Source organism: Ascidiella aspersa, chromosome 9 (genome assembly GCF_963924565.1).
Source record: "Ascidiella aspersa chromosome 9, kaAscAspe10.2, whole genome shotgun sequence".
Classification (NCBI taxonomy): Eukaryota; Metazoa; Chordata; class Ascidiacea; order Phlebobranchia; family Ascidiidae; genus Ascidiella; species Ascidiella aspersa.
The window spans coordinates 23,744,404-23,771,732 of record NC_139455.1 but is presented as its reverse complement, the minus strand read 5'-3'; the positions used below and the strand labels follow the sequence as shown (position 1 = coordinate 23,771,732).

At 36.9% G+C, this 27,329-nt stretch overlaps 2 protein-coding genes across 2 annotated transcripts; one reads left to right on the top strand and one right to left on the bottom strand.

Annotated features, from left to right (window-relative positions):
- The first annotated feature begins 1,023 nt into the window (after positions 1-1,023).
- Positions 1,024-18,787, top strand: LOC146133724 (uncharacterized). The gene is made up of 17 exons (XM_083397832.1): positions 1,024-1,078; positions 3,697-3,790; positions 5,857-5,933; positions 6,636-6,800; positions 7,500-7,602; positions 8,450-8,580; positions 8,916-9,080; positions 9,429-10,326; positions 10,409-10,560; positions 11,362-11,479; positions 12,132-12,268; positions 13,495-13,614; positions 14,311-14,431; positions 15,043-15,196; positions 15,719-15,848; positions 16,721-16,848; positions 18,659-18,787. The coding sequence occupies exons 1-17, from the start codon at positions 1,024-1,026 to the stop codon at positions 18,785-18,787; spliced, it is 2,877 nt and encodes a 958-aa protein (XP_083253958.1).
- Positions 18,788-21,225: 2,438 nt separating this feature from the next.
- LOC146133723 (carbohydrate sulfotransferase 13-like) lies at positions 21,226-27,076 on the bottom strand. The gene is made up of 5 exons (XM_083397287.1): positions 26,423-27,076; positions 24,807-24,916; positions 24,110-24,219; positions 23,101-23,301; positions 21,226-22,096 (listed from the first exon to the last, which is right to left on the bottom strand). Exons 1-5 carry the CDS (start codon positions 26,559-26,561, stop codon positions 21,541-21,543), a joined length of 1,116 nt encoding a protein of 371 aa, XP_083253413.1. The 5' UTR covers positions 26,562-27,076; the 3' UTR covers positions 21,226-21,540.
- Between the last annotated feature and the right edge of the window lie 253 nt (positions 27,077-27,329).

Here is a 27,329-nt window from a genome sequence, read left to right as displayed (position 1 = left end):
ACCCTCATTTTGACATTTAACACAACTTATAATATATCCGAACCGGAACTTTATGAACCGGTTTTGAAATAACGATGGTCGAACCGGAGCTGAACCGGAACTTTTAAATTGCTCCCAACCGAAACCGGAACAGAACCGTATTCCGAAAAAATCCTTGAACCCGAACCGAACCTGAGCCGGAAAAGTCAAACGGTTCGACTCCCTGTAATAAACCTGGTAGTTTATTATGATACCGGATAATAGGCTTATCGTAATTATAGTATACCCTGGGGTATACAATACAACCGGTTGAAAAGCACTGATTTAGACGACGACTGGTGTCCTTTTATACGCGTTCGAAGGTTGCGTTGCGTTTGGCCGATGTGTGTCTGGTTGCAGGTTGCAGCTGCATTGCAGTTGGCACACCACGTTGGTTTTGTGGAGTAGCGATGGGGGATCGTTTAGATAAACCAGGAGGACAGCTTTGAAGTTTCATGAACAAATCTTAACTTAAGGTGTATGTTTTAGCGTTATTATCTTTCCTTGTATTTTGACAATTATGATGGCACGGGGTTTTGCCGACACGTTTGTAAACAGCCAAATGTCGGCTTTATCGAATATAATGGCTTTAATATTTTTATTGAAATTACTAAAAAAACGTGTATTTTTTCATTGTTTTCTTCTTTTTTCTTTGCGAGAATGCAAAGGTAAACAACTTTAAGTACATTTTCAGTATATTAAGTCCTCTAATAGCGTTCTGTATAGACATATTGTAGGACAGTGTGGCAGGTCATGTTTTGAGTTTTTCTTACATTTAAGATAACTTTTCCTGACAGGAAAGTTTTTCGGTTTATTTTACTGAAGAAACAGGCAATTGACAGGAATCAAAAATTCGTAATCCGTTAATAGGCTTCTGTTTATCAGATTTTCACAACTGACGCCAGTTTGGCAAGTTAAGTTTTAAGTTTTTTCACAAATTGTTACTTTGTCTTTGACAGAAATTGCAGGTAAATAGGTTCAACGGGACTCGACTTTGAATCCAGTATGAGGAATACTCAAATAGTGTTCAGCCTTCTTCTCAGCGTTATAGGAATATACTGTAAGTTGTAAGAGTGCTACTAAATTTCGATTGTTATTACAAAAGCATTTCTCTGGATTTTGCAACAAGAATTGAAAATTGCGAAATTTAAAATGTCACTACAACAGTGGTTCCCCACCTGGAAGTCGCAAGGGGGTGTCAGGGGGTCGCCGCGTGATTTTTTATAAAGTAAAAATTGACAATCAATATGAACTAAAAGTATATCAGTATGAGCAAAAGCAACAATCTTCAGTTAAATAGGGTTGTCTAATAAAAATAGTAATGCGACGAATGGAGGCTTAACCTGTAACTTTAACTATAAGCTAGTGCTTTTTTTTGTCGCAAATTTGGTCATTTTGGCTAAATTTTAAACAATTCGTCGAGAAATTTAAACATTTTGCCAATTTGAATGTGACACTAATAGACTCTACTTTATGTATTCTACATCACAATTAAGGGTTCGATTAAGTTTTTGAAAAAGGGGGACAGGAAAACAAAATGGTTGGAAATCATTGCAACAAAATGGTTGGGAATCATTTGCACCGATTTACCTTATCATACTGAATTTCCTTATGTCTGCAAAAGCTACTTTTTTGAGTCAAAAATTTGAGAGAAATAAAACTATATCTCACTTAAACAATATTTTGCAACACAGCAGTTTTAATAGCTTTCGATATCGCGGTACGGTAAGGCAAGATGTTTTCTGTAATTTCCTATGACGAAGTGTCTGCTTTGTCGACGTTTATGAAATATTACGTCGTTTCCTGTTTCAGTGCTCCTAAATTGTTCACATCCCAAACATGGGCTGCTGTACTGCTGTATGGCCTAGCTGTTTAGTGTATCTATTATATATTACGCAAAATTGATGCCCAAATCTACAAAATTGTAGAACCACGTAGAGACAAGGCTAAATTTAATTACCTTTGTTACTGTCTTATTTATATTTAGTGCATTTTAAGCTTTACTTTAATATAAGAAAAATTGGGCCCGACAAGCTACAACGAAAATAAATATCAAGCTGAAATAACTTTTGGAAGAGGTCAATAAATAACACCACTTAATAAGCTGAAAACTTTTTCAAACAAGTTATTATGTATCTCTTCTGAAGACGCACTGGCCCAGATTAACAACACCCATTAGTGATAATAATATATCATTTGCCTTGTCCTACCAGGAAATCTTAAATAAACACGGCAAGTACTTTCAGTTTGGTTCAAACTAAAGACCTCAGACTTCCTTTAACAGACTTTTCCTTAAAAATGTTGGGAATCACTTTATTTATTTTTTTATACCGGTACAACATAAATATAACATATAATTTGAAAATGATAACAGAGATATTCGAAACGTTCAAAGTGCTACCTACTTCAGTATGGGCTTTAGTAGTGTTCTTACGTATTACTACAACCTCCAACCATTAGGCTCCAAAAAACATTTCCAGTCTTTACGGTAACTTTGCTTTCACATTTTACTTTTCAGACTGCAACGCCAAAACGTCGGACAAATGCCCTGAGCTCCGTTGCGGCCCTGGGTGTTACGTTGACCTGGGATACGAAAAATGTCCAAAGTGCAGCTGCTTAAAAGCACCAAGTAATACTATATTTAACGTTAAAGTCTGTAACGGTACACCGAAAGCCATTGCAGACAAAATTAGCCGAGAATCTGTAGAAAACATCATACTTCTCAAAGACTGTAAAAATAAATTCGGATCTCGAGTGTCCCGATCAATTAAGCGGAATTTTTTTCTAAAAATTGTTCCCCGTGTTGTAAATAAGTCAAGTAAAAAATATTCGCCTCACGTTATCACTAGGGCGAATATTTTTTGACATGAAAAATTAAAATTTTGACAAATTTTGACCTGAAAATAATTTATTTTGACAAAATTCTGACCTGTTAGAAATACATTGATTTAAATAACCATAGGCGTCGTTAATCACGCGTTTTTTACACTGTATATTGCTCTAATAAAGATATAATACGGTTAAAATGACTTTGAACTTATATCAAAACTAATTTTTTTGTTGATAAAATGAAAGATAAATTTCAAAATAACCGAATGACCAATTTCAAAAAGCTGACTTTAGCATTTTTAATTTTGTAAGCGATTTATGTGCATTTTTATTCGATTTCGACTTAAAAAAATTTGACAAATTTTGACCTAACGTAAATTTTGACAAAATTTTGCCCTTTTTTGACAAGTCAAAAAATATTCGCCCTAGTTATCACTAAAACAACCTTCTCCAAGTCATGTCTTTTCAAATTATAAAACTTTGTTACCAAGACTTAAGTAAAGTTATTACAAGACTGCTTGTTGGAAAGTTCCCACCAAGAGATTTCTCCTCCAATGAAAGATACATACAAATATGTCTTCAATAATGTGATCTAGCCCTTCTGAAGCTGCTTTCAACGATTACGGCTTACGTATCATTGGAACACCTGATTTATCCTGTAATGTTTATACACTAATATTAGACAACTAGAGGAGTTACAGAAAAAAAGGATTGGCTATCCCAAATATAAATTTAACAATTAATTATGTGTATTATCTTCGCCAAACAGCCAATTTCAAAGAAGCAAGTCGTTCAGAAATCCCAACGTGTTCTTTAGGATTACTTTTAATTTGCATTTTTTGTTTAAAGGTGAAAAGAAAGTTCAGCCAAGGACTGGAACTTGGTCAGAGTGGGGACCTTATGGCACATGTTCGAAATCTTGCGATTTCGGTTTCAAGTACAGGTGGGTGTACATTTTTATTGCTTCAATACATAATGTAGACCTTTGATTTTTTTGTCAATGACACCAGTTGCTATTATGAAAATCCTCAATATAAAAAAACTTGAAAATTATTTATGCAGTCAAATATTATGTAAAAGCAAGTGATTTTGGCTGCATTTTCAGTAATTTAAAGATTAGTGTGATATCAAATCAATATTAAAGCCCATACAGATGTGAGCATTTCGGAAACTTTTCGAAATTTTTAATCAATTTTAACATATAAAAAACAAATTGTTACTTTTTAGGCTTTTTTGTTCATTCTAAATCAACTTACAGTCTCAGGTCAATATTTTTCTTGTAACGCTTCCATTCGTTGTTACTGTGCTGTAGTTACAATATGCCAGTGTTTCTTAACCGATGTGTCTTGACCCGAAATTAACTATCCGTTTGATTTGCTTGGGTCGTCTACAGCAGTAGATTATACGGTTGGATTTATTAGGTTTTGCTCTGAGCAAAATTTCTCCAATACTTTTTATGCTATAATGTCGAAACTATTATACTATAGCAGGGATGCTCAACAATTTTTAGCAAAGGTCTAGTTACAAAAGGTAAAAATTTGATTAGGCCCGTTATAACTCTCATGGAATAATTTACAGTCAAATTTAGTACGGAATAATTTACATGTCCTTCGCTTCAACTGAGAGTTTTGTAATGTTCGTTACTAGAAAGGGGTTTTAATGAACAGCAGCAATTATTTGCCAAAAAAAAATTGTCAAATCGCATTGCTAAGTAAATACTGTGAGTGATAAGGTCCGGATTCAACACTGAAAAGGTCCGCGTTCAGACCACAGTACGCCAGTTGAGTAGTCTCAGCTTTAAAAAAATAAAAAAATAAATAAAAAAATTTAAGGAACTTGGATCGCCAAAGCCTTCCTTTATATTACGGTCTAGTCCAGTGGTTCTCAACCTTTTTTCTTTCGTGGCCCATTTACGTTGCAAAAAAATTCTGTTGCCCAGTAGAATTTTTATGAAAGAAAAAACTGTAAAATAGGTTTAGAACAAAACACAGCAGAACATATTTCAAAACCGATTATTTATTCAACCGTGCATATTTCAAAACCGATTATTTATTTCAACCGTGCATTAACTGGTTGAGAACCACTGGTCTAGTTTAGTGTCGCCGCAAGAAAAGGTTGCGAAACACTGTTATAATCCATATCGAACATTGTAAGCCATTAAGCATGTATTATACCATTATGAATGGCTTCCAGCCTAACTGCGTTCTACGAAACATTAGGATTTTCATTCAGCTCGCTTTATTCAGCAGCTGTATAGGTGCATTGTTTACTATCAAAAGGAAATAACAAGATATGGGCTTCTATTAATCATTTTTTCAAAGCAACATGACTAACCAATTGCTATTCGACTGGGGAAACACGTTTGGCGCTTTGCCCCATAGAAAACGACCCAGTTGTTGAATAGTTAAAGTTTTTGCGATGATTCGATTCTAGTATTGCCTGTTATATACACATAAGCTGTGTATTTTTTTAAGGAACAATACACCGATGTCTTTATCCAAATGTACATTTTATCTGGGTATATTTTTAATCGATGTCGCTAAGAGAAGAAAATAAAGCAACATTACTAAATTATAAATATTTGCAAAGCCAGAATAACCTGAAAGTATAACCCTGAAAGTTAACAACGTTATGTTGTCGGATACTCTTTGCATTCTAGGGCAAATGTGCATTACAGCAATTTGATTTACCGCTGAAAGTAGTAATCTGTTTATTAGAAGGCCTTCTGAAAATACATTTGAATTGTAAACACAAATCGACACTTCTCACTATGTTCAAAATGAACAAAGAGTTATTGGAAACGTTCAATATGCTACCTACTTCTGTACGGGCTTTGATATTCTTACTACCAGTACGTAAAACTACAAAATTCAACCATTATGCTCCAAAGATGTTTTAACAAAGTTTGAATGCGAGCCTGGAAACGACAAACAAAATAAATTGTTCAGTTTTCTTGAAATATACCGATTACGAATAACCGCTAGACGTCGCACTACGCTTTGTTTGCAGATTCCGAGAATGCCTAGACGGGAATTGCATAGGAGATTACTACCGGGCCAGAAGTTGCGCGAAGAAATCGTGCGGAGGTTAGTTGAGTGATGTTTAACGTGGGAAAGAAAAAAAAAGAAAACTTTGTTAAAGAAAACCTGTAGCAATAATCAACAAATGGGTAGTTTGAAATATGCGAGAGCTTAGTTTTTAACTAACATAGAAAATTCAATAAAGCTGAGGTTCTAGAATAGACTATTTTTGCTAAAGCACCAATTTATCTTAAATTAAAAGTAGGTTAAACTAGTTTTATTATAAACAATCGAAGTTTCGACGTTTTTACAAGACGTATATGGCGAATAGGATGTCAAAACGTCGAATATTTGTAATAAAACTGCTGGATAAGCGACACACAGTTATACATTAGGCCTGGCAGCAATCGCTTACTTTAGGTCAAACGGGGTTTGTTGATCTGAGATGCATGGCACCTTTGGGTTAAAATAAATTGATCCAAATGGGGTAAGGAAAACTTGAAACGTTAATCATACAGAAAATGCATTTACGTAGTTAAGATATGCAATCAATACAGTTTGGGAAAAACAATACAGCTTTTTTTACCCGTTGGATCTGCCCCCGGTCAATTAGCCATTACACGTGGTTCAATAACGGTTGCTCCAAAGCGTGGTAATAATAATGAAAAACGGAGCATCTGGTAATTATATGTATTGTAATTGTATTACAATCATCACAGGAGTTGTTTTTTATTTTTATTATTACACGTAGTTTTCTTTTGTGTTCAGATCGCGCAGTTTGGCGAAGTTGGGAGCCATGGTCATCTTGTGACAACCCCTGTGGTACCGGGAAGCGATTGCGCGTTCGTCTGTGTGACAATGGTGTGATTGGAATGGACAGGTGTAAGCGAAATGTTTTTCAAGAACAGAACTGCACAGTGGCGTGTGCATATGGTAAGCGGACGGCTCGGGTACTGAGTTTTGTGGACTGTTAAACAGTGTTATATTGACCTAAGTAAATGACCTGACTTAAATCGACTAGACCTAAGTCTTAATTCTTTTGGTTGATGACTTGCGAAAGTTCCCAGTGAGATGTTTTACATTTAAAACACATTTTTTGTAAAATCATTTGAGAAAATCATAGAGTTGAAGTAAAGTCATTTAACAAATAAAATTAAGTGAAATCAATTATGAGAAAAGTGCCCTAAGTGCACCTAAGTGCACCTAAGTAAAGTTATTGCCTTAGGCAGGATTACCATACTGTGATTATTTCTAAGAAACGTGCTTATTTTTGAGTTGTGTGCTTAGTTTGTCTTGTTTTAGATTTTACTAAGCCTACTGTTTACTATACAAGTTTGGTAAACCCTAGCCAAATACGTCACGGAAGTTTCGTCGATTCAACCAAAAACTAATATTTTTTAGTTGCGCGATTAAGGTGCTTTAAGGTTCACTTTGCTTAGAGAACAACAAGTGTTTTTGACAGTGTTGTATATGGATGCCTCCACCCAACGAAATTCTGGATCCGCCTCAATTTATCAAAAGCGTGTTAATTTTTCGTAGTAGAGTGCTTATTTTTTGTGGTCTTAGCAGATGGTAACCCTGGTCTTATGTCGTTACAGTCCTGCTGGTTATGTTTTCTTACTCTTTCCTCAGAGCAATGCTACGACCACGAACATCCTGCAAGATTTCGTGGCAAAATCGTTCAAGACAGCAAAAACAAAAGGTGTCTGAAATGGAACAACGCTGGGTCAGCCTTGTAAGTGTTTGTAACTAATCCTCCTTAAAAAACAGCTGTTTTTTAACTTTTTCTCCATGTTTTCCCTTAAAATATTGTAGGAGCCAATTTACCAAAACAAATATGAATCGTGGTACAAAAATTTTATAATTTTCACTTGAATACTCCTACAAAATATCATAAAGAAGGTGTAAAATTGTTTATTATAATTAAACTTAAAGAGGATGTGCTCCAAGTAATATAATTTATCATTCGATTTTAAAAAACTGTATCCCCGGCTCATAAAATGTTTACACGAATTCCGTATTAAGAACCGCTGCATTCACATTCTTTAAACAACGTTAAAAAATCGTTTAACGTTAAAAATCGTTTGAAAAATAATTGGTGGCTATATGGTGGATTCGGTTCTGGTTGAAGCTTAACGTTTAATTAAACACACAAACGTATCTCAACCTAATAACTATAAGTGGACTAACAACTATATCAGGAACTGGGGTACGTGGACCACTTTGGGGTACGTGGACTGGTTTAAGTTGTCGAAATTAAAATCTTGTGTATATTCTGTAAAACAGAATACCACTTTTAAAAGAAAAAAGTTTAATTCAACATCGCTTCTGGTCCACACGTATCAAAACAAATTGCAAGGGGATTCCACGTAACAAACGTTTAATAGCCAATGAACTAGATTAACATGATCTTGCATGCTTTACATCCGAAAATCTTGCCCATTTATCAATCAAAAAATTAGGTTTTAAAACACTAAAAAACGTATTGGACTAAGCTGGAGGAGTTTTCTTAATCCACACCCAATATGGAATTTGTCCAAACAAAATCTACGTTTGAGCAATTTGTGTCGAACTTCTTTCAGTCAACCAGGTGATTACCCCGAGTACAGTTTGACCGGGAGGAATTGCAGAAACCCGAATAAATCGCTTTCTGGGCCTTGGTGCTACCGGAAGAGATACAACAAGCAGTCTCTGTGCACTGTGCCAATTTGCAGTAAGTCACTTTTCTACACTGCTTTGAGCACAAAAATAAATTTCATTCAAATAAACACCTATTTAAGTAGATAGCTTAAGATGAAGTTATATTATTTCGCCTAGATGACTTTTAAAGGAGTTTAAATGATTTATAAACATTGGAAATGTTATTTGTTATAATATTTATATTAGCCTACATTATTTGGTAAGGTAACAAATCTAATTCTGCAAACCTTTCAAAATTAGGCAGCGGTAACGTACATATTTTTCAAATTAAAAGACGAACTATTTTCCTGAGTGCTTTGTTACTTTAATAAAAAAACTACACTAAAAGTTATTTTGTTTTATCAAAAGACGCAACTTGGGACAATTGGGGTCCCTGGTCCACCTGCAGCGCATCTTGCGGTGGGGGTGTAATGTATCGCACTCGACAATGCATGGGCGGTGAGGTAACAATGGACCTTTGTGATGGTGACGTCATGCAATCCATGAACTGCTCGCAGTTGTCTTGCCCAATAGGTAAGTTTGTTCGCGACCGCTGATGTGTGAGTATTAATGTGTGTGTGTGTGTTTGTGTGTACTGTATATGAATGTGTGTCTAAAAGTGCGACTGCGTAAACATGTGTTTATATGTGTATATGTGGTTGTCTCTGAGCGTGAATGTTTGTGTGTGTAAGTTTACATGAATGTTTGTGTGTGCGTGAATGTGTGTGTGTGTGTGTGTTTGTGTGTGTGTGTGTGTACCTGTGTGTGTGTGTGTGTGTGTGTGTGTGTGTGTGTGTGTGTGTGTGTGTGTACGTGTCTTTGTATGTGGTTGTCTCTAGTTTACGTCGTTTTCTTGTTATTTTGGTACACTTTTTGTTGCAGCACCCGTGCCGAACACACCAACCACAACACCAACCACAACACCAACCACAACACCAACACCAACCACAACACCAACCACAACACCCACTACAACACCAACTACAACGCCAACACCAACCACAACACCAACCACAACACCAACCACAACACCAACCACAACACCAACAACACCAACCACAACAGCAACCACAACACCAACCACGACACCAACCACGATACCAACCACGACACCAACCACGACACCAACCACAACACCAACCACAACACCAACCACAACACCAACCACAACACCAACAACACCAACCACAACACCAACCACAACACCAACCACGACACCAACCACGACACCAACCACAACACCAACCACAACACCAACCACGACACCAACCACGACACCAACCACAACACCAACTACAACACCAACTACAACACCAACCACGACACCAACCACAACACCAACCACCACACCAACCACAACACCAACCACAACACCAACCACGACACCAACCACGACACCAACCACAACACCAACCACGACACCAACTACAACACCAACCACAACACCAACCACAACACCAACCACAACACCAACCACGACACCAACCACAACACCAACCACAACACCAACCACGACACCAACCACGACACCAACCACGACACCAACCACAACACCAACCACGACACCAACAACAACACCAACCACAACACCAACCACAATACCAACCACAACACCAACCACAACACCAACCACGGTACCACCTCCAATGTTCGTTGATGGTATGACATGCGTTGTAAACCCGCGCCCAACAAACTACCGTGGCGACATCACCACAACTATAAATGGATTCCAATGCCAGAACTGGGATTCCGACACCCCAAACTCCCATGTGTACAAATCGTAAGTTAAACGATTTACAGTTCCAATTTTTTTTTCGATCATGATTCGATCGTTTGATTGATTGATTTGATTTGGCTTTTAGATCGAATTTTCCTTCGGCCGATCTTGTGAACAATTACTGCCGAAATCCTGACGGTGACATCTGGCCGTGGTGTGTTGTGGATTCGACTGTTGCAGGCAACTGGTGGTTCTACTGCGACGTTCCCGAGTGTCCTTCCGGTAAGACTGTCAAGCAGGGGTGGCAACCAATAAGCGTAAAATCGTGTCGATACCAAGGAAACTAGGCACGATGGAAGTATTTGCAGCCGAAAATCAAAAAGAGATCAACAGTGACCATCTGTGGAGATTATATTCAACAGAAAAGGCATTCATATTGTGGTACACCGGGCGCCTATAAGCTTACCCTAATCGCCCAATAAATCCTACATTTCTGTTCGTTTGATTACCCTAAACACGACCTAGACTTTTTCAAAGCACCGACATGACACATTGACAAGTCCAAGTCAACTTTTCATTTGACCGCATTGCAAACTTGCTCTATAGAAATGTTTTTAGTTTAAAAGAAACAGAAAACAGCTTGAATTAGGTGATACGCTGTTTAGGGATTTTTGGAGTCCGAATAAAGACACACGACAGCTTAACCCAGTGGTGTCCAACTCAAACATGCCGACGTGCCAATTTTTTTCTTATAACTTCTTCCCTTGCTAAAGTTTAGCAACTATTTTTTTTTTAATACTAAAAGCGCTTTTATGCAAAAAATAAAAACAGCATAGTGTTATAAAATCAGAAGTAATTGTTTGTTGTCGTAAATGCTGGGATTGTTTTGTATTGTAAATAGACAATGACAATTGGCTGTATAACAAACTTAGCTTTTTTGACAATTGGCTGTATTTTTGGGGGGCTTGCGTGTCATTTTTTAATAAGTCGTGTGCCTCATGTTGGACACCCCTGGTTTAACTTGTCGAACACAAACAGCCATGACCGATATTTTAACCGCATTTTTTTCTCTTTCACCAGACGGAAGCGACTACTATGCGGACGAGACGTGTTATGAAGTAAATAACGCCGGAACCTATCGCGGAACTGCCAGCACAACAACGAGCGGTTTCGCTTGTCAGTTTTGGGATGCAAACGAACCTAACGAGCATAACTTGTGAGTGCTTTCGTGATTTAGTTTTACTCGTAACTCGGTAGGATAGGCTGCGCTTTGATTTTACTTATTTATTTGTACTTTTACAGGAACTGATGATGCCACTTGGCGAAATATATTTTCCTTTTAAACAAAACGTCTGATCCTGTTTTTATTCATGTTTTTACCAATGAGTTTTACTTGTTGGTAGGATGTATGTGCGCGTATGCGTGTGTGTGAGATAGTGAATCTGTATGTTTCACCAAACATATTGACAAGCAAAACAAACGGAATTTTTCTGACCCATTCCCCAAACAATTATATACTTTCACTAATCTTTATGCATTTTATAAACTTATTTTTTGGTATTTTTTAGTTGAATTATTGCTCATATAATCAGGCGAGTTCACTAATTTCATCGTGTTATTATTATATTAGTGGTTTGATTTGGAGATGACTTGCTATTATGACTTGACCGGGACTTGACTTGGGCAACTGATGACTTGGACTGGGACTTGACTAACTATTTTTGGAAAAGACTTGATTTGGACCTTATTTATTTCACAAATGACTTGACTGGGACTTAATGTCATTAAAGGTGTTTTCTCGCCAGTACTATAACAACTAAAGAGTTTGCTCTTTCATTCGAAACATAATCTTGATTTTCTGTTTTCAGCCATTCGTACCAGTACCCGACGGCAGGTTTAGGTCATCACAACTTCTGCCGAGCCCCGGACGGCGACAATAGGCCCTGGTGTTTCAGTACTGAGCCTGGTGTGAGGTTTGCCTACTGCGATATTTCCCAATGCGACGGTGAGTTATTAAAGCAGTGATTCCCAACCTTTTATGTCTAACGGCACCCCTCGAAAATAATAAATAGATTTTCGGCATCCAAGTATTTTACTGCAATGTCACAATAAATGAAACTAGGACAACACAATCAACTTAAAATATTCAGGAAAATGTAATTTGATATAATGGTCTCGATTCGTACATAAATAGTTGTATCAAGAAGCAGAAAATTCTCAAATGCCTAGCGACACCCTGAGTTATAGAAATGGCACACCAGGCCGCCGCGGCACTCCGGTTTAGAACCACTGAAGTAAAGACCTGAGTATGAAAACTAGCTATATAATCGCAAAACTCCGGAGATAATAGGTTTAAAAGATTTGTAAAGCCACTGTAAATCAGGTTTTTTTACATTCTGAATTATATTCTGTTCGGACATCCCGATTTAAATCTCTCTGAATCTCTCATTTTATTTAACACTGTGCATCACTTTTGTTATCTTCTCGTAGGTTTTGATGTCAATTCTTTCCAGTGTGAGTTAGCGTTTAGTTCCTGAAAACCATTTGTTACTCGCTGTAAATAATGTCACGACAAAAGGTATTCTTCAGTCGTATTACTGCCAACTGATTGTCGTTGAAGCCTTATTGACAAAAAACATTTTTTTGGTACTTTAAATCATTGTTGATATTTATGTTATTTATGTTGTACACTAGGGTTTTCTTAAATTGGGGTATGTGGACCCCTTGGGGTTCCATAGATTAAAGGGGTTCATGAAGGCCTAATTATTTTGTAGATCATTTGAAAATTCTATTATTTTAAAAATGGAATACTTTTTCAATTTAGCCGCTTACTACTTGAATGTTATTTGGACTTTATTTTAGTTTGTATTTGCTTGACTGAAAACAGCAGATTCATCAGGACCATTTGTTTAATGACGTCAACTCGGAACAATTTTATACCTACCCTCGTCCACGCAAACCAAAAACATTTTTAGGCGTCCACATTTAAAAAAAGTTAAAAAAAACTCCTGTACTAGACACAGGAAGCTTACTAATATTACGTCGAAACTATCTGGCTTGAAAAAATAAACCTTAATATTAACGTGGACAAAATATGAATAAATTTAAACAATGTGAACTACTATGCAGTCGGCGACCCGTGTGTGAGATACACTATGTTAAAGGTTATATATATTCTATTTTATTCTTTGCTTATACTCTGTTTGACACAGTGCTTTAATTCTTGTACAGTTGCAACGCAGCCTACATTTACCGTCACCCCCAGTTTGCCGCCTAACCCCGATTGCGGTTACCCAAATGTCCCGTTGATCACGTACGCAGGAGATGAAGGCTACGGAAGAATAGTCGGAGGTAATGTGCCTATAAATAAACCGAGTCTCTTCATATTTCTGATAGATCAGTATGTGCACAATTGGACGTGAATTCCCAAGGGCGTTAGTTCGAATATCAGTCACGATGTTTATTGCTTAAGCTTGTTAAATCAGTCCGCGCAGTATCCCACAGTTATAACATATAACGAATGTAAAGTTTCGCTTTAGAAGTGCGTAGTATGTTTTAACAGGCCAGTTTAACACATTGGTATTCTAGTCTTGAATGTTTCTTCAAGGCGTTAAGCCAAAGTTACCCTTTACAGAAGCCTAACATTTAGTATATTACAAAATTGTCGGACAAATGCCTTTAAATGCTAAGTCGCGTTATCTAAACATTGATGTGTTAATATACTTGTATAAAAATATATGTGAGCCTTTGAATGGTATAGACTAGAGGTTATAAGCTCAAAATATTATAATCTGTCTATTGTTTTTAATTTAAGAAACAAAGTCTAAAATAATTATAGTCTTACTTGATTAATGATTAGTTTAATAGTATTTCGTTTTTCTGTAGTAACAAAATGTAGTTTTTTAAATATATAAAAAAAAACACAAAAAATATTCAAGAAACAGGGGGAAAAAACCTCATGAACAACATATAGAAAAAAATATAAAATAAAAAAAAAAAATAAAGTGATTCCCAAGCGACAGCTCTTTCAGTGCGGTTATTTTGCAGGCCAGGACGCGGCGAAAGGCAGCATGCCCTGGATCGTCCATCTGACCCGCTTTGGTTCTCAAATCTGCGGCGCTTCGATCATCCACAAGGACTGGATTCTCACGGCCGCCCATTGCGTCGTGTAAGTCGCTTGTATGTGTAGCCTTGTGTAATGAGACCCTGGAACGCGGTTATAGAGTTTACGACAGAATTCTACGGATAACGCTTGCCATCGCAAACTAACAATAGCACGAAATGACCATTGCAAATTGACAACACGGCGATTTGTCTAAAAAATACAATACTAATGTCGCAAATTGACACCACATGAACTCACCATAACACAAATTAACTTCATCGCAAATTAACACCACCGCAAACTCACCATTACACCAAATGATTTCATCACAATTTGACATCACTAAGAAATGACCATGAAGCGCAAAGACTTTATCGCAAATAGACTCCACGATTAATTGACAAGAAGTACAATAACTTTGTCGCAAATTGACACCACCGCAAACTCAACATAACACGAAATGACTTCATAACAAATTGACACCACTGAGAAATGACCATAAAGCGCAATGACCTTATCGCAAATTAGGAGCATGACGAACTCGCCATTACACGAAATGACTTCATCACAAATTGACATCACTGCGCAATAACCATGAAGCGTTGTTCACTCTTCCTATTTTCACTAATTATCTTCTTGCTGGTATACTCACGTTGTTTTAATATAATGCGCAGCAATCCAAATAATCCTTCGGAGTATGGCGCTCTGGCGGCGAGTTACAGGGCTTTCACAACAGAGGCTGAAGAGGTTTCAATTAGCTTTTCATCGATTACGAGGCATCCGAATTACAACTCCAATACACTGGACAGCGACATTGCTATAATAAGGGTAGGTATTTTTACGTTGTTGTTGTCATATAAGTTGGTAAGGATTTTGTTTTGACTGGTAGGAGTGCTACGGAGTCGGTTAAAAATAACTCGAGTCGGCCTCCGGCCAAATCCCGACAATTTGTTACCGTAACCCCTTTCAGGACTGTTCTGTAGTTTGATACTTTATCTGGCGTCAACCGATCGTTCGTATTTTTTATATTGACATTATGTGAGGTTTCTTAATGACCCAAGCCCAACTATATGTGGTGTTATTGCATTGCCTTTAGGACACGTTGGGCGAAACAACTTTCAATAAATCAAAATTATAATATTTTAATTACTGGTAATTTGTGTTTTTTCAAAGGTGAGTCCACAAAAAAAAGTTTCAAACCGGCCGTAGTCCAACAAAGGTTGCTAAACCCCTGTTGTAACCACTTAAGACGAGGACTATTCCTCACCTTAACTACACTTAAGTCTTTAATGGAAATCACATTTGCCAAGTCTCCACTCAAACAATTTAACCCCATTTTTTTCTTCACAGACAGCTACCTCGATTACTTTCAACGACTACATTAAGCCCATCTGCTTGCCTTCCTCCTCGACAACACATGACTACGATCCGGGGGAACTGGTGCTTATTGCCGGATGGGGGAGACTCGAGTCGGGCGGAGGTAGCGTGACGTCACTAAGTAGCGGTGTTGTAAACAAGTCATTTAAAAACGACTTAAGTCCCACTCAAGTCATTTGTAAATTAACTTAAGTCCAGGTCAAGTCTTTTGTAAATTAACTTTATCCCAGTCGAGTCATTTGTAAATTAAGTCTTTTTTAATAAATCACAAGTCAAGTCCCAGTCAAGTCATAATTATATCAAGTCAATTCCAAGTCAAGTCCTTGTCATAAAAAGTAAACGTTAAACTAATAAAATTGGTAAACTAGCTCAATTATGAGCAATAACCAAACTAAAAAAAAACGTAAATAAAGAAAGCAAGTTGTTTGTGTAGAAAAGTTATGATATATAACCATATTTTGAACAACAAAAATGCTTAAAGACTTATTTTAACCCAAGTCATTTGTCTAAAAGACAAATCAAGTCAAGTCATTTGACAACAGTGAAACAAAAGTCCAAGTCAAGTCTTTTTCAACATATTACAAGTCAAGTCCTGGTCCAAGTCATTAGTAACGCAAGTCAATTCAAGTCACAGCAATGGTATAAAAAATGCTCAATGGCTAAAAATTGTAAACACGTTCTATTATGCCCAATATTTTACAAAAAGAAACACTAAAACGAAACAAACAGCAAGTTAACGTTATGTAGATTTAATAATTGGATTAAATAGCACAATTTTACCAAAAAACATTTTATTAAAGCACCTTAACATATGTCAACTCATTTTTGTAAGCGACTTAATTCTACGTCTAGTTATTTATGCAAGACTTAAGTCAAGTCAAGTCATTGACTTAATTCGTTACAACACAACTAAGTACAATAAATTCAAATTGAACGCAAAGGAAAAATCAGAAACACTTATTTTTTACTTCTCAGCTGTTCCTGACATCCTCCAGCAAGCCTACGTGCCGCTGGTTTCCTTCGAAGACTGCTCTCGGATTTATTCTCTCACAAACTCAATGATCTGCGCCGGTTACATTGCTGGAGGTGTCGACTCTTGTCAGGTACACGTCTTACATCTAAAAACAAGCTGGCACTGTTTCGCGACAAATTGTATTAAAGTTATGTAGATTGAAAGAATTTGTAGATTGAAAAGGTAGACCGACATCATCTTGATAAAGACATTTCGTTACGCACTTGTATTATCATTAGTTAATGTGACTGAAGTCTAAAGTCACATTATCTAATGATGATACGTTTCAAATTTAAAAAAATTCCTAAAATTGAATAAAGCAATGCAATCCACCTGGGAATACTGTGGGCCACATATGCAAAGACAATCGTGCCGTACTTCAACAATTTTCTCAAATTGTTGATAAATCTTGCTCATAACCAATTTAAATAAAGCTAGCTATGTGACTACTGCAGTCGGCCACCCAACCAAACCAAACGGCCACCTAATCTGAATATCCGAGATTTTGGAAACACTGATTCAAGGGAATAATTGTTTTTTTCTACAGTTTTTAGTTTTGTACCATGCCCGCGGTTTATAAATTGGTCAACAATCATTCTACTACACTTGTTATCCACCAATAATTTTATTGCTAATTGCCAGACGTAGGCGCTGTCGCACAGACACGAAGTTCAGATAACTTTAAAAATCCTACGCTACGTAAACGTAACCTTAATGCACATACTTTCGTTTTGCTAATTTTTCTACTGCTTAGTCCAGTGGTTCTCAACCTTTTTTCATTAGTTGGCCATTTACGTTTTTATCAAAAAACAAACAAAAATAAACTGTAAACTAGGTTTAGAACAAAACACAGCAGAACATATTTCAAAACAGACTATTTGCATTAGTGAGATACTTGCGGCTGAACAATAAATTTACATTCCTTTTTAATTCCTCCCAAAGCCATTAATCCTGAAAAATTAAATATACACAAATGAAACTAAATCTAACTTTTTTAAACTGGTCTGTGGTCCAAATCAAATATTCTTATGGCCCACCAGTGAGCCATGGCCGACTGGTTGAGAACCGCTGGCTTAGTCCTTATTTCTTCTAAAATTTCTTTTAAACCGTTAAAACTGTATATTGTCTATCTACACACTTTCTATTTGCAATTAGTGTTACTTTTAGCATTGCCACCAAATTTATTTATTTTTGATGGGCAGCTATGACCGTAAGTTCATTTTGCTGTCTTTTTGTTATTCATTATGCTCTTTTTTCAGTGTTTGTTTGCAAAGATGCACAAAAAAATGAATCTCGAATCTTAAACGCAGGGCAATTAATACGAGCAATGGCTTTGTAATTCTCCCATATTTTTCTTAAATTTGAGTCTTGCTCAGAACCAATATAATTAAATCTAACCTTGTGAAGTACTGCACCTAACCAAATCGGCCACCCAATTTGGAGATTCAAGTTTTTTGTGTATGGATGGAGTACAACCACAATAACTTTTGTTTAAAACACTCCCAACTTTTTTGTCTTGAATACGCAGGGAGACAGCAAATTTACCACAACTTGCTCCTAATCAGCCTAAATAAACTAGCCATAAAAACTACTGCAGTCGGCTACCCAACCACACTAAACGGCCACCCAAATTGGAGTTCCGACTTTTTTTAGTATGGATTAAGAAACACCACTTTAAAAAGGAATATATTTTCCTAAAAATAAGTTCTTCTGGTATATATTTGTTTTTTAAACGTTTCGGCTAACTATTCACAAAGCCTTCATCAGGGAATGACACACATGGCCAAATATACTCCAGAAGAACTCGTTTTTTTAGTATACTGTGCCTGGTAGCAAAAGCATATTTAAAGAATATAATTGTTTCGTAAACTACTTGAACGTTTTTTTTCTTTTGTATACAGGGAGACAGCGGTGGTCCGCTTGTAAGTCTGGAGCGATACGAACTACTTGGTCTGGTTTCGTTTGGTGAGGGCTGTGCTTTGCAAAACTTCCCCGGCGTCTACACCTACGTAAGTGGCGCTGTCCGATAATAACGGATCGCAGTCGATAACCGATACTTTTGTGTCCGCCCCCGTCCAAAAAAGGCAGTGTCGGTTTTGATCTGATGTCCAATTGATATTTTGTGGTGAAAGTGTATTTGCCAGTTTTACTTAAATTAATAAATTTGAAAAAAAATGACTTGACTCGACTTGAAATGACTCCAGTCTTTTGGGCAATTAACTCGGCTTGACTCGAGTCGTTTGGGCAAATGACTTGACTTGATCTTTTAGAAAAATGATTTAGGTTAAAATACGGCGTCTTCATTAAGCAATTTTTTGAATAAATTTTGATGGAGTATCTTAATTTTTCTACACAATTTTACGTAAGTCGCGCTGTCCGATAATAACGGATCGCAGTCGATAACCGATACCGGGTCGTTTTTGTCCGTATTCGCGTCCCGTCCAAAAATTAGGGCAGCGTCTGTTTAACCCGATGCCCAGTATTGTAAACAGGTCATTTTGAATAACTCAGTCTAATCTTTCGGAAAAATCCAAGTCAAGTCCCAGTTTAAGTCATCTGTTGCCCAAGTCAGGTACCAGCCAAGTCATTATGAGAGCAAGTCCATTTCAAGTCATGTCATTCACATAAAAGTAAACTGTTTAACTATTAAAATTGTAAACTCTTCCGATTATGAGCAATAATTTAAGTAGACGAGTTCGTAGTCTACCATAAATTTAACTGCGCATTTGGTTTTGTTCTACTGTTGGTTATACTATGTTATATTTTATTTTGATTTATTAGGGTTGTAATGACTTGAGGTAATAAATTGACTTAAGCGAACTTAAGTCATTGTTTGTATTTGACTTAACTTGACTTTAGGTCTTTTGAACAAATATTGAACTTGACTCAAGTCATTTGGACAAATCTCTTGAATTAAAATAAGGTGTTTTTATTAAACATTACTTCCATAAAAATTAGGTATTTATCTTAATTGTAGCACGTAGAACAATTGGCTAGCTCTATGTTACGTTTTTGTATATTTTAGTTGAGTTTTTACCATAATTGGACAAGTTTATCAATTTTAACAGTTTCACGGGTGTGTTTAATGACTTTACTTGGTCTATATAGTTAGGACTTGGACTTACCCTGTTACTGTTATCGATTTCAAAGACTGTACTTGGACTGAAGTTATTTTACCAACAACTTTTTACCAAATAATTTGATTTATATGTTATTGATTCACAGCTCTTAGTGTGCGCTCTCGTCCCAATCGTCGTTAAACTTCACTAAACATCTGGATAAATAAAGTATATTACATTTGGGTAATATTCTAATCGTACAAACACTTCATTTTAACAGGTCCCGCTGTTCACAAACTGGATTAAAGGTTTTACCGGTTAGGGTTCGGTCTGAAAAGCGAAGATCTGGAAATCTACGTTCGTCTCTCGACAGTTCATCAATATACAGATCCTTTATTTTTGTTTAACATGTAACTTTATTTATAACCTTTAACTGAGCAACTGCTGTACGTGGTATATGCAACTACGCAACGTTATATGAAATTTATCGAAATAAATTATTTATGAGCACGTGTAAAACTAAACATGACCGCTATCTTGCAAAGAATTTTGATCTTTGTCTTTAAATTACTTTTTATTACCTGTCGGAGGAAGTAAAAGTTTCAGAAAAAAAGAGCTGCACTTAAAAAACTGTTTGTTTCTCAAGAGTAACCTAATATAAATTAGGAGCGACTGCCTTACAGTTTTAGTCTAGCCCAGGGGTTCTAAAACTTTTTTTACCGCGGACCCCAAAATTGTTTTTTTGCCTTGCGTGGACCACAGTAGGTGAGAAATTTTCAAAAATGACGTCAATTTCACAATACAAATAGACTTCAAAAATCTGCCGATTTCGACACAAAAAATGTGAAAGTGTAATGGAGCCAGCATTCAGTGTAAATCGTTTTAATTTTAATTAAAGTTATTTTAAAAATTGATTACTTCCCAAACATAGACTACTATTTCCGTTAGGCCTTTATGGGCCCCCTAAGACTAGTTCACGGACCGCCAAAGGGTCCATGGACCCTAGTTTAAGAACCCCTAGTCTAGCCGATTTGTAGAAGGACATCTACTATGGTTAAGGTAGCGAGTTCGAATCTCAAAAAAATATTACCTTATGGTTGTTTTGGCGATGATTTTAATCAGTCAAATGATTCTGATTTACGAGCAGTAACGACATTAAAAAGGGAATAAGGTTGCATTATATAAAGACAAATTGTATTGAATTCTCGACAAGCTTTCAAACAACCGTGCTTCATCAGGTCAAAGTAGAAACCTTTTTAAATAGCCGTATTTGTATAATTCTAAATAGATTATTAAGGTGTCACTATATAAAGACAGATTGTATTGATTCTCGACAAGCTTTGGCACAACCGTGCTTCATCAGGTCAAAGTAGAAAACAATTTCCAATTGTCAAGATTTTAATACATTTTGTGTTTTTATAGTGCCACCTAATTACCCTATTTGGAATAAGACAACTACGGCCATTTACAAATATATTAAAAAGATTAAACTATTAACTGCCGTATGACCATAGATTAAATCGCATCTGCGCTCCACTCATACCAGAGTAACCGCCAGTCATTTTTACCGGTCAAAGTCGGTTACAGCTTGACTGCGACCGTTAGGAACCAACAAACAGCCATACTAACAACATAAAAACTAAAAATCCACATTTTAACACGGTTTTACGCGCCATCCTGGTGCAGAGTACTAGGATAAAGAATAGTTTTCCAGCAAACTTTCGTCACAAAATCCCTCCAGCCAAGTTTTTCTCAAAATCGTACGAATAACCGAACGCTCGAAAATCGCCACTGTACAATTCCGCTAGGCGGCGCTTCATGTCCACGGGAATTCCCCTGAAATAATCCCCGATGGCAGCCTCAAGTTCCCGAGTGGCCAGGTCGGTCCGACGCGCGAAATTCTCCCCTATCGAAAGACCCCCTTTGGGGCTCGCTACCCCCCACGACGACGACGTGACGTTGCTCTGCGACACAAATGACGTCATTGTGACGTTGATCTGGTCCAGAACGAACCATACGTCATCAGGCGCGGTTTCTAGTTTGACGATGTAGCGGTAGGGCAGGTCGCAAGGTCGACAGAGGTCAAGCATCGGACGGAAATGAGAGTCGAGGTTGGCGATCCACTGCGACCTCGTGCGGTTTTTTGATTGCGCGATTATGACCGCTAGAAAGCGCTCGAAGGTGATGGCGTGGTCAGGCGATCGCTCCTCGCTCATTAGATGCTGGGTTAGGTAGGGCATGGCGTGCAGCATGTGGTTGCCGTGAGTTCGGATGAACTCTCTTGAGAAAAATTATATCAGGTTTATACATAAAAAATAATAAGTTGTTCGTGAAAGACTGATAAAACATCAAACTACAAAATCTCTTAGGAAAATAATGACCACAAAGCTATAAGTTCATTAATTTTGGTCCAATTTTGTTCTTTTAAAACATAGTTTAAACGAAAATTGGCAGTTAAGTTAGTTTTTTATGGACGCGCTTTGCTTTTGTGTAAATTGGCACAAGAAAACACGTTAAAGGAAGCTGACCAAGAAGGATTTTAGCTTTGAAGCTTGTTGTATTATTATGTTCGCTTTGACGCCGTTGACAGGTTTACACAGTCGGTTGACGTTGACGAACCCAGTAATATTCAGCCATGTATACTGCATAACCAAGTGTATGGCAGACCAAATTTAGTGTGAACTATGACAAAACATTTACAAATCGTATTGGTTAAGTAATAGAGTATATCGCAACCGTGACAGCATACTTTTATTCATTCTAGCATATGGAGGGTTTTTCTAACACATTAAGACAGGCACAGCATCCTAACATATGTGTTTCTTTTGTGGACTTTCTCAAACAATCAATTAATTTATTTTTTGCCGATTGCTGTTTGTAAGATACGAGGTTGTTAATAAGTTATTAAAGGTAAAACAAACCAGATTTAAATCATATGTTTGTGAAGTCATTATTTTGGTCTCCTATAACCATAGCTTTTGAAGTTAGTTTGTGTGAATGATACATCACGTTTATAATAAAAGTGATTGTCAGTGTTAGATTTTCAAGACTGTCAAATTTACATTAAAAACGTCCCACTTCGACCCTGTAACCTTGTCATTTTTTTTCTTTCGGCCGAGTATAACCTCCACCGCAAGGACCCGACTTTCTTCCACACAAACGCGATAATTTTCGCAATCAAAGTGGTTTTGGCAAGACACGAGAACCTACGGTAAAAGATTGAAGAACACTGGCCTAGCAAATTAAATATCAACACATTTCTGATACACTTTTGACTCCACCACCTGTGCAGCTTGTTGTTCCATCCCGATATAAGCCTGGCAAACGGATGACGTACGCTTATCACGCTCACTGATGACGTCACAAGGTGCTTCTTCTCGTCGAAGCCGAGCTTCTTCAAGTCCCGGAGGTTGTCGGTTCGAATCCCACCCACGCCATCTGGAATCGAGGAAACTTTGTGCCGGAGACGCCAAACGAGACGGTTCCTGGAGAGAGTTGGATAACAAGAAAATGCGTCTAGAGCAGCGGTTCAAGTGGGCCATGGAAACTTTTAGGTGGGCCGCAGACCAATTTAATTGTTTCATTTGTGTTACTATATCGTATTTTACAGGAATAATGGCTTGGGGGAATTGACAAGAAATGTAAATGAACGTAAATTTAGACTAATGCACGGCTAAATAAATAATCTGTTTTAATATATGCTCCGCTATTTTTTGTTCTAAACCCTTTTATAGTTTGTTCTTTCATAACAAATTAATAAGCCACAGAATTTTTGTGCAACGAAAACGGGCCACGAAAGGAAAAAGGTTGAGAACTACTGGTCTAGAGTTGAAGAGTTTCGTTTAAAGAATGAAAATATAATTTTGTGTCAGCTTACAGACTCTGCAGCGTTCCGCTAAGAGGTTTTGGTTTGAGCAGTCAACATAACTTTTCTAGATTATAAATCAAAAGCAGATTCTTGGGGGGGGAAAACGTCTTTAATAACGAGGGGACTCCAAAAAAGTGTTTCATTTGACAAGGGCATTTTTAGGTGGGAATTGGCAAATCCAGTATGATTTCAGTAGCTGCAATTCTGGAGATCTTGTTACAATTTTCAGAAAAAAAGAAAGAGTATAAAGTAATATCAGACCCAAACCTTATACAAAACGAAACGCTCAAATTGTAATCGAATACATTAAAATAAACTGCGTGCTTTTAACAATAGGTCCTGAGAAAAACTTTCCTATTTTGTTACTCATTATGTTTTATTATGTCCACAAATTAGGATAAAAAACATCGCCGAAACATAATTACCAGCTGGTGCTTGCTGCCTTCTGGATGTAGCAAACCGACAGATTCCCATCAAGGGCTGCTATCAGTTGCTGAGGTTGCTCTTTGCTATTCGACTTTTGCTTCGAACAAAACTGAAAATAGGCAAACGTTTCAGTCCAGTCCATATAGGGGGCATCACCTACTCGTTTAACCGGTTAATTTTAAACATAATCTACAACGGGCGGGTTGCTAATATGACTAGATATCATTCAACGTTATCCAAAGAATATAATTATAAATAAACAGGCGATGACAGAACTCTGGCCAAAACAAGTTCTGCTAACAAACTTATAAACTGCAGAATAACCTTCATTGAAGGCTCTCGATGTAATATTAACGTAGGCTGTGTTGGTTTGATCAGTGCGATTTCAGTAGATCCATGTCACATTGTCACAGTCATATGCTCGGGTGTATTTGAAACGGTAAATCAACATTTACCACAAAATTTCATAGCATAATGGTTTGGAGTTAGCAGTAAGACGTAGTAAGAATATCAAAGACCATAACGAATCAGTATTATTTTAAAGGTTTCGAACAATTCTTTTTGCAAATGAATATAAAGAGTTAACCGAAACGTTCAAAATTCTACGTACTTCTGTATGGGCGTTGATATTTTTACTACGTCACAAATCTTAAATTTTGCATTTCTTCAAGGTAGAAAAATATAAGCGCTTCTAACTTTTTCTAGTGTCTCGCTTCTTGCTTTGTAGCGTCGCTCCACTTGTGATGTCAGTGCGAGTTTTTCCTCGTCAGTCGGAGTCCAGATGTACTTCACTTGATTCCATTCAACTGAAAAACAGTAAAGGTTGACTTTTACTTAATTGTGATGTGAGACTCAAAGCATTTGCTGGTGATACGGAACACTAAATATAAACATGCGTTGCCGATGAGCGACAGCACCGCTTGGAATTATGGAAAACAAATTGCACATGGAATTCACAATAACTGATTCTGCCTAGTATCATGATTAGGCAAAACACCACTTGTTCATAAAACGGTTCAGTAGTCAGCAGGAGTTCTTAAACTGGCGCCCATCAACCCCTTGGGTACGTGAACTAGTTTTAAGGCGTCCATAAAGACCTACCTGAATATTAGTGTGTATTTAAAGTCAATTTTTATAAAAAAAAGTTTATTGAAAAAACATTTTGCACTGAATGTATTTACACTCTTTTTTGGACCGAAAACAGCAGATTTCTCAGCTCTATACTTGCATTGTGACGTCATTTTTTACGTCATCTCGCGAAATATCTTGCCTACTCCGGTCCATGCGAAGCCAAAAAAAGTGAAAGTTTAAAAAAAAAGTTAAAAAAAAGTTTAAGAACCCCTGTAATAGAAATTTCTTGTTTTAATTAATTGGATTGCGCAGCGCATAACGGAAACAGCATGAAAACAAAAAATTAGTCTTGATAAGTTGAACCATCGTCTGTAATAAAATGTGTCTAGGATTTTCGGAAATTTTCATTGTATAACGGCACACGCCCATCATAAAAACTACTCGAAATCAGAATTACCCCTAATTGTACGCCTACCGGTTATGATTACAGTGTACGGAAGTTGGCAGCTGCCGAAATTGCAAAGCTCTGCACCACCAAAGGCCCGCAGGCAACTATGCATGACGCATGAAATTATAGAGGCCGCGCATAACTGTATATCATGTCTACACAAGCAAACATACAATGTGCAAGCTAGGCTTGTAAGTCAAATATTAATGTATAAAAACAAAGCACGTATAACGATCACTATTTTGTTTGTTCATCTTAAATGGCCGTATTGGTCTAATTCTAAATAGGGTAATCACTTATCAAGTTGCACTGTATAACGACAAATTGTATTGACTTTTTATATATATACGTAAGGCGGTGCCTAGTGGGTCAGCTGTTATTGAAACATACAAAATACGAATTTCAAACAACGTAAAAGACCGAAAAATGTTCAAAAAAAATGTGTGCCTATCTTTCAACCGCGGTACTAAAGTTAGAAAAAGCAGTGCGCAGACTTTGAGTTAAAAATTCATGTAGTATAAAAGTTAGTTATTATAGCCATATTATGGTCATTTAAATCTCAAAATAGGGCTACGGTACTTTAAACTTTACAAAAATCTCTTTTGTTCGAGAAATATCACCAAGTTCAATTTTAAGTCAAAACTTGAGCATCACATTAACCTAGAATAAAAATACCAAACCATATGCACCAAAATCGTACTTACAAGTAAAATGGTATCTACGAATTGTGATGGTACAAAGCAACCTAAGACACTGTAAAAAGCCGTGCCTTTTCAACCAACAGAGCTTATACCTGGATAGGAATACGAGGCTTGTGGCATCCGCGATGGAACCCAATGGACGTTATTGAGGCTCAGTTTCCAACCACATAAACATAGAGTTGTGACCAGGGTTATAGCAGCCAGTGAACGGGTGGCACTTCCGTTCAACATCTCATTTAAATATAGAATATATTCTTCATGGGTATCTCATATTTTTCAAGTATGCTCCACACTATGGTTCAGTATTTTGTATCAAAAGCGTTTAATCACTCAATACGTTTGGTATCACCAATAAGGTGCAAATATGCATCAGCTTGATTGTGCAAAAAACATAGAGTTTATCCAACATAAACTTCTTGAAACGTCTTGCAAAGTCGTCCAGGATTTGGTGGTTATGTTTAACCAAGGAATAGTTCCACAAAGAGCGAAAAATATTCTAAAATCCTATAATATGTTTTCCTTTAAACAAACTTGGAAATTTCGATGGTGCAAAATATAAAAAAACACGCTCAGGTTTCTAACATCTGATTTTAGTAACCGCGAAATTTTTTAAACAACATTCTCTGGGGTTCGTTCGAAAGTATGGGATTTAGTTTAAACGACCGTTAAAGAAATTCAAAACACAGTTCGTGTACCTCTAAACACCTTAGAAAAACACTGCCCCCTATTCGAATGCGATCTAATAGCCGAGCTGCCATGTCTGTACGTTTGTCACTCGGAACGACTACTGGAAACAACTTGTATAGAAACCCGAAACGAGAATTGCCATAAAAAGTAATTCAAGATGTACACAAAGTTACACGAAGCAATGTGATTACCATTTTTTAAGATTAATATCGGAATGACTAAACTGTTTCTTGTATTTCTCGTGTATCGCTGAAACATGCATTATTGCAATAATAAGCATGCCATTGAGGAAACAGGTCGCTGAACGACTCT